Source organism: Macrosteles quadrilineatus, unplaced genomic scaffold, assembly GCF_028750875.1.
Source record: "Macrosteles quadrilineatus isolate MER2022 unplaced genomic scaffold, UCM_ALF_1.0 Scaffold_3__2_contigs__length_128488019, whole genome shotgun sequence".
Classification (NCBI taxonomy): Eukaryota; Metazoa; Arthropoda; class Insecta; order Hemiptera; family Cicadellidae; genus Macrosteles; species Macrosteles quadrilineatus.
Window position 1 is genome coordinate 82,976,699 of NW_026542596.1, and position 8,825 is coordinate 82,985,523.

General features: G+C 33.9%; 1 protein-coding gene across 2 annotated transcripts; it reads left to right on the top strand.

Annotated features, from left to right (window-relative positions):
• The first annotated feature begins 798 nt into the window (after positions 1 to 798).
• LOC128990764 (E3 ubiquitin-protein ligase Siah2-like) lies at positions 799 to 7,396 on the top strand. 2 transcript variants are annotated; one of them, XM_054413330.1, is made up of 2 exons: positions 799 to 987; positions 6,493 to 7,396. In XM_054413330.1, exons 1-2 carry the CDS (start codon positions 985 to 987, stop codon positions 6,880 to 6,882), a joined length of 393 nt encoding a protein of 130 aa, XP_054269305.1. In that variant the 5' UTR covers positions 799 to 984; the 3' UTR covers positions 6,883 to 7,396. The 2 variants fall into 2 exon arrangements, with proteins under 2 accessions (XP_054269305.1, XP_054269304.1); XM_054413329.1 differs by lacking the exon at positions 799 to 987 and adding an exon at positions 1,306 to 1,338.
• The last annotated feature ends 1,429 nt before the right edge of the window (positions 7,397 to 8,825 follow it).

Below are 8,825 nucleotides of genomic sequence, written 5' to 3' on the forward strand. Positions count from 1 at the left end.
GCACAGACCCTTACTTAAAAACCACTCTCGTATTTAAATATTTTGAGGAGTCAGTTAAACCAAGGATGAATACAAGAGATTCTACTGAAGGGAGACAAGACCAAAACCGGTTACTAAAATAAAATTTAAAGAAATCATTGATAAAATTATGATATTTACAATTCTCCTCAATTTATCCAGGCATTACTAAAGCAGATTTAATTTTGTAATGCACTCTTATAAATAAAAAATCCAGGCATTTCTAGTACATACATTTAAAACCAAACTGTCAAGTCTCTAAAAGCTGGGCTGATAAGTTATACCAGTACCACTATTGTTTAATATTAATATTGTTAATATTATTGTTAAATCTTAATTTTGTTAAATTTTAATTTTCATAATCTATAATGACTATATAGTTTGTAAACATAGGTTTAAAATTTACTTGGATAAGGATGGTAGAAGTGATCTTTAATATAATGTAGAATCAAGTTTCTTTTTCTTTTAAGGTTTGTATGAGTAACTACAAATTGTAAGCATTTAGTTAATAATAAATTGTGTACTGCGAAGATAATACACCCTCTTATGTTACAATAACTATAGCTATTCCAAACTTCTTTTAGTACATTTTACATTAACTATAATATTATGTTAATGTAACTAGAATTGACAAATTGATTCAAGTTTAGTATTTGATGTTCAAGGGTTGGTATAAGTCAGGACAAAAAGAAACATAGATCTTGTTATCTGTTGTCTTTATCTTGACTAGAAAACAACTAGCAACTAGCTAATCAGTGCTTAGTTGAGTAGAGAGTAACTTCAGGGAGGTTAAACTGTACAGTTCGTCTTAAACACATGATGATAAGCTTGATTTGATCAACTCTTGCAAATAGGAAGAAACAGGAATTTTGCTTTTCAAATGCTTGATGGTAGATAAAAATTACTGTAGACTTGCTCAAGAGAGTGATGTTGAATGTTTAGTTGAACAGAAAAGGATATTAAAACATGGTAAGTAATATTTAATATTTTAGTTTACATCTGTTATCTAAGTAAAGTGTATATTTAAAACTGCATTTTCTGCAATTTATGTATAACACTATTGCTATTATTCATTGTTAACATGAAATAGTTATTTGCCGGTAACTAGTGTGTGAAGTGACAATTTGCTGCACGGCATGTGCGGTAAGTTTCTCGAGTGCAGTAAAGGCACTTTGCTCTCGAGTTACATATTATATTTTTAGTTGAACGGAAATAGCCTGCTTTGTCAGGTAACTGTAGGAAAATATATTTATTTAAGTTTGAAATTCTTTGTGATTCATATTTTAGCCTACAAATTCTGTAGAAGATTATATGGTCCTGGTAGGTAACCTCTATACAGGGTGAATATGTTTAATGGGTCAACATATAATTGTACCCCATTAAATTTATTTGATTCTAAATTTTAAGAAAATTGGTTCATAAAAGGGAGGTAACTCATTTGAAAGATAGGTTACTGTTGATCAAACAATATGAGTGGTCAATGGTCATTATGGTTAAGATCAACACCATACGTTTGAATTCATATAAATGTTACAGGCAAAGTATTATAATGCAGGAATTTTAACTTGCTTAAAGCTTTTAGGCAAAGTATAAAGTATGAAATATTATAATAACAACTAGATAGCCTGTTGCTCGAAATCGAGCAAAACTGCAACTTGTAATAAAATAATGAAGAACAAAAAACATAAACAGCAAAACCTCAATCATAGAGTCGCTCTAAAGTAATTAAATGTGAAAAATATTATGATGTAAAAAATTATAAAAGTAATCTACGGTAAAATATTTAAATATAGATCCATTCTCATACTGCTTTGGTTATCTCTTATGTACTGTGGGCGGGTGTCCTCTATGAGAACTTACATGTCAACCACACACTGTAAAGCTGTGCTGTAAAGTTAGTTTTTCAGACCTAATGTAGCAAGCTAAATCCCTCTCTTGACGCCAACCAGTACGACACATACTATAGCATTGTTAAATTATTTCTACGATATGTTCTGTTTTAGGCGTGTTTAAATTAGGTGCCCCAAACAAAGTCTCCGGTTTGGAACAAAAGAGTGGATTTAATGACGTATCTAGAAGGGATTCACGTTTGACACTATTCTTGTTAGAAAAAAAAAAGATTTATTTGGGCAGGTGGTGCTCTGTTTTCAGCTTTAAAATAGCTGCGACGTCTATACAGGTAGCATCATTGTAGCAAGGGAAGTCACTTATTTTGTCTCTTATGCACTTAAGAATCTAACTTGACTCCTCGGAGCTCTCGTCCCTACAAATTTCTGCCACAGTTTTAAAAGATTGGGCAAATGGGTTGGCATTGTCACCCTACTCCTGCATATTTTTTCGTTTCATTTTTTGTTTGAATTGTTTTACATGCGCTGTTGGGTTCTAGTGCTAACGTCGTACTTAGATCTGTGCGTATTCAGGATCATGACCTTCTTGAGGAATTAGATTACCTACTCAGTGGTAAAACGTGTCATGGATCTTGAAATTGTAGATCCCCCTGTGCGAACTCTCGTCAAAATTAACTTCAGAGCTGACCATGGCAAAGGCGGAATTGAATTGACAAATTTTATCCAGATAATTTCTGTATCCAAGCCTCACAGCCTTGTTTTCAGATTGGGAGTTTCCAATAAGTTCCTGAAAGTATGGTGAATTCCGAAAATGAGGTAATCGAACCTTTCATTTATGGCAACAAAGAGTAAAAATTGAACTGTCTCGGCCAGTCTTTTCTTGCTTAAAATGGAAGCCACCACAATGCAAATATTTAACGTGATCAATTATCAATTATTTAAGATGGGGATGCCACTATGTGCGTATTTTAACCCAAATATGAGTGAAGGATGAGTGTAGGATGAGTGGCGCGATCTTGTAGTCTTGTTAGTGACTAAGGCCGACATGTTAATTTGTCCGAGGTTGGATGTATCACCACGGTGGTACTGCCACTCTGTATCCGTCAAATTGGGAGGTTGATGCAAGCGGTCACGTTTGCGTTCCCTCCAGCCACTCACAGTTCTTTGTCTTTCTTGTGGCATTTAATTTTAAATTTAGATAAAATGCTTAAGTTAACCAATCAACAGAAAACACTAAAAGGAATTTTGATACTCATTGTAAATTACATGATAATATGGTAATGTAAAGGGTAACTGCACTGTGAATAATCACTTTCAAACATTCACTTAATCACGCCGAACTGAAAACAAAACTACCGGTACATGATAATTCAGTAAAATACGATGTAAGGTAAATAAATTTAACATTTACAAACAATTTGTTGTCAGGTCTTGCAAGGAAACTCTTTCTTTTTATGAACCAGACTTAGTTAACAGATGTTTAAATAAAAATATAAAATTCCGGCTTTGCTCTGTAAACAAAGGAAATTGAGTTTGTTGGTTTGAACTATTGTCAACAGATAGCGCCGCCGATCCCAAACTTTAGCCCTTAACTGTACTTAAGTGCTGCCCTTTCTTAATATTCTGGCACATCTACATGAAAATACCTTTAATTTGACACCTCAAACGTTAAAATCCGTCCAGCCGTTATCGAGTTATGACTGTGAAAAGAAACCTGCTTGCGTATTAATATATAGATTTGATTTTATTCACTTTGACTAGGCATAAAGGCATTGTGTATGTCCACATGTGTGCCAGGCAAAGTGAAAGTGTTAGGAAGTATTTAGCATATTAAGATAAATTATTGTGTATAATTAGATTAGGTTGGTTAATTTTAGTCAACTCTAGAATATACTTAACAGAGTACTGTCCTTCGTACGGGGTTGGTGTATAAGAGTGTAGGTAACATGCTATTGCAGTTATACTCATGTTTTGAGTTTGCAATGGGGTGAAAAGTGGTTTTGGAAAATTTGGTTATTAAAACCATAGATAAAACATACTCCCTTAGTAGATTTCTCATATGGAACAGCTGAAGACAATTTTATTGTTAGTTCTGTACGGTTTATGTAGAGGTCGTGTTTTGTTAACAATTTGTTTCCCGTTATTACAGCCATTTAAAACCTCGTTTAAACAAATAATACGATCTAATCATAAACAATAACTTGTCCCCTAGTTATATAACCAAACAGTAAAGCACAAATCAAGAAATTAACCCTAAAATAATAGAAACAAAGTTTCGTCGACACTAGTGCCCATGTGTCACATACATGAACTAGACACGAAAAATGTGCTTCAAAATTTACAATGGGATGAGAAGTCTACTTGTGTTGGTTAGTCTATGTTAAAACTATTGAGATTGTTAACACATCTACCATAACCATGTTTTACCACTGCACCTATAAACTATAGAAAAAAATGAATGATCAAACAGGGTGGTCGCGAATAAACGTTAAACATTTGATTGGAATTTTGAATTTCTTATGTTATTTTAAAACTTTCATCAACATTTAACAGTACCATCGCGTTCTCCACAAAACTTTGTATAAAAACACATGTATATCAACTTGCCTAAATCTGCATTGCTACTTATAAATTTGAATAGAAATAAAAATTTGAGTTTTTCAAAAAAATATTAAAAAATTTGTAAACATAAAACTTTATTAAAAAAAGGTTTCAAAGAGCAGCAAATACTTTTAAAAACTGCTCCATAATCTAAGCTTTCAAACAATACCATAAAACGTAATATTTGATCCCGATATATGTCCGCTATTCAAGTTTGAATGGCGTGAAACACAGGTTATCCAAAACATTTTACTATTAAAAACAGTAAAACATGGGTCTTTTTAACCTACACATACATACCAAGTTTCATAAAGATCGGTTGAAAAAATTAAAAGAAAATGTTTATGTAAAAAAATACAAAATGGCGGTTAACAAAGCTATTTTGTGAAAAAATTTATTCTTGATTTTCTCTTTATTTTCACCCAAGGAATCACTATGGATGGAATCACATATGGACTCCAAAACCGCTCGACAGATTGTAATGAAACTTTCAGGCATTATTAAGCAATATTCAAGGATGGTTTGTGTGAAGTTTGGCGCAGATCCGTCAAAAGGGCTCCGCCCCAGTGGCTCTGGAGATTCCCATGTTAACCTTATGAGTACTCATATTTAAATGGAATTAAAGAATCTTAACAGCTGGTTCAACTAAACAATTTGATTCTCTGATGTTCAATAGCATTAAAAAGTTAATAGGTTTACCAACAGAGTGCAGCACTATTATTAGCGAATTTCATATATAGGGAATATTAGCGAATTTCCTATATAGGGAATCAGCTATTACCGTAGTACTCATGGTAAGACCTGGACCTGGGACCGATTTACTTTTTCGTTTTGAGGTCCATATAGAGGCTAAAAACACCATCCGTTCAAATTTATATATATATATGTGTCCGTTAGCACGATAACTCAAGCAAAAATGATCCGATTTTGATGAAATTTGGTACAAACGTGTAAACCTACATTTATTCTAACGAGTTCGTGAACCAGCATGATCGGACTATGGGAACGGGGATTTATGGGGTAAAAATAGGGTTTTCCCATTTTTGAACCTAAAAACACAACATTTCACAATTTCTTTCCAAACGATTTTGTAGAGCTTAAAAAATAAACAATTGAGTATATTGAAGCGTTATTATGCGCCTATTGGTTACGGAAAACATTCCAAAAAACTGTAAATTTAAAATTCCCATGTTATTCTTATGGAGAATAAGTCAACGGTTGTAGTTTGCTTGTTTATGAACATATTTTGGAAAATACATTCATTTCTTACTAAACTATTAAAATTTTACAAAAAAAAATGACTTTTTACCCTCCCTGTTACAGCAAACCTGTGGATGTAGTTTTACAATGAGCTTGTGCTACGGTCTACACACGGGGACTATTTTTACATCTTACATTCATATAGTTATATTTATTTTGTGTTAAAATAACTTTATTAAGGTTAGCATAACCCAAACATAATAGTACAAACAGTCGAGAACCCCTGAGTAAAATCAAATATCCATAGCAAATTTATCTGTGTAAGTTAAAGAACATACAAAGTATCCTTTAGTCCCCTCCCCCCTTTAGTTCTTTGAGTTTTTAAAGATTTGTACCTTAAATGGCAATTTTACAATGAATAGTTTTCTGCAAGGTTTCTTATCAAGACAAATATTTTTAAGTAGAGGTTTCATAGGGTGTGTTCCAGACCGCCTCGTGTATAATCCAATTTTTGAAAGTTGAAGTTATATGCAAGAGGTTAATTTTTCTTTTAATCTGTCCAAGTAATCCTAAAGTTGTCTGTAGGGCAACCAGTTTCGACGTCTATGGTTGGTCTAAGGAGGTTGCGATTTTAAGTCCAGCTTGACAATGACGCCATACCCGTTGAAACCGGTCGCCCTACAGACGACTTAAGCATTATTTGGACAGAATAAAGGTAACTTAACCTCATGCTTATCATTTGTGAAGTAATCCAGAAGGCAATACACAAAATAAATATATGTTGAAGGTCGTTAACTTGTATTTTCTGAAACAATTCTATTTCCAGGATGATGAAGATGTAAAACAGTATCTGGATCAGGTAGAGAGGATCGCTCAATGCCCAGTGTGTCTGGAGTTGGTCAGAGCGCCAGTCGTCTTGTGTGTCAACGGACACGTAACTTGCGGCCAGTGTAGGAACAATGCTGCCAACTGCCATGTGTGTCGTCAACCGTTCAGTAATGTCTCTCCCAGGGTCTTGGAGGAGCTGCTGTCAGCGTTGCCACAGCTCTGTCCTAATGAAAGGTGTGGGGTTGTTACCTTCTTGGATAATCACTCCAAGTATTGTGTTTACAGACAGATAAAGTGTAGAGTTGCCAATTGTCAATGGTCTGGAGCCGTCATCGAGTGGTTTGAACACATCAACAACATCCATACCTCTCAAACATCTAATCTATAAAAGAGTACAAACTAAATGTGGTCATTACATACTTGTCAATCACCAGTTTCCTAGGCAATTGGAAATGTGTTTATTACAATCATGTAGTTGAAGACCAACATTTTATTATGAAATGTTGGAAGAAAGGAAACGATCTCTATCACAGCTTCAGACATGTTATGTGTGAGAGATCTAGTGTTGAGTACAGAGTTATAGTTGAGTACAAGCGTGGTCAGCAAACTGTGTATAGAACTTTGATTGAAGTCCAACCATATGAGGATGATGAGTCCATGGAGACCAATGCAGCTGTTTTTCTTATTGATGAATTGAAGGAACTGGTTAATGAGGATGGCCATTTGCCAATCTTTATTACAGTAAAAACTCTTTCTTCTAAGGGAGAGTAAAATAACTGTGTGAAACTTGCTGTTGCATGTTTGTTTGACAAATAACATAATACAAGTGATGCATGTATTTTTGTTAATCAGAGGTATAGTATATTATTTTCTTGTTTAGTATTCAATGAAAACCTCTTTGGGAAATGGGAATGTTGTTTAGCTTTACGGTAAAAGCCATATTATACAATAAATAAATATGTTTTTTCCTTGAAATTTTGTAATCTGTGTAGAATTTTTCCCTTTGAACCCATAAACCTACCTCAAATTCTGTCAGTCTTAGGGGTTTTTTTTGCATATTTTGTGAATAACTACAATAGTTAACTTACTCTATAAAAGAATAATAAACTAATTTTAAATTTACAATTCTTAAAAATTAGGATTATTATGTACAAGGATAGGGATCAGCTAGCTTACCTGGTAGATAGAGTCCAGATTAGCCTTGATTACACATAAAACACATGACACAACACAGAAAAACTTAATATTTCGTCCCAGTTAGGGACTTCATCAGAAGGGAGAAGAAAGAAAAAGAAAAGGGAAAAGAAAGAAAAAGAAAGAAAAGATGTTTTCTTTCTTCTCCCTTCTGATGAAGTCCCTAACTGGGACGAAATATTAAGTTTTTCTGTGTTGTGTCATGTGTTTTATGTGTAATCAAGGCTAATCTGGACTCTATCTACCAGGTAAGCTAGCTGATCCCTATCCTTGTACATAATAATCCTAATCAGCCAATTGGCCTTTCCTTAACTCCTAATTCTTAAAAATTGTCTCTGTTACCATTAAATGCACAACACTTTAATAAACTCAATTATTTGATTTTTAAGCCGTACATTGTCATTGTGGTTTAAAACGCCCATTAGTTATCCCATTAAATCCTGTTCTCCTAGTCTGATCATGCTCAGGGCCGCAGCTACACATTTTTCTAGGGGGGAAGTCCTAAATTTGCCACCCTTTCACTATGCAACTATGGATTTTGATGATACTTTTATTTAAGTTATTAAATCTCAATACATGAAGTTCCTCAATAATTAAAATAGATTTTTTCTTGATTTTTAGCTGCAAACATCTTGATTATGTCATAAAATTAAATTACACCTTACATATTTTAATTAAGATGATACTTGCTGAGTCTTTGATCGTCTTGTCTAATGTTCAGTGGCGGATCCAGTCAGGAGTCGAGGGGGGAAAAGAATTGCCTGCGATCGCGGCAAAATCGTTAACACCTCCCACTCACTATTACGGGAAATCGTTATTGTTACACTCTACAGTAGGAAGGGGTAAATTAGTGGGAAACAATGCTGTAATTAGTTAGTTTCAGCCTCCCATTTAAAATCATTATCCAAGTCCAAAGTTTCCCACTAATTTATTTTCAACTAGGGCCAGCAGCATGTGTCTAAGGAGGACAAGAAAGAAGTGGAGGACTCTTAGAGAGTTTGAAGATGGGGCTTGAAAATACCAGCTTTTTATTAATTTAAATAGCAATTTTTTATTATCTTTCCATGTAAAAAAAAAAATCATTTAAGGAAGATAAGTTTTCTTTAAGTCCAATATGGTGGCCAGTGAGTTGCTGTT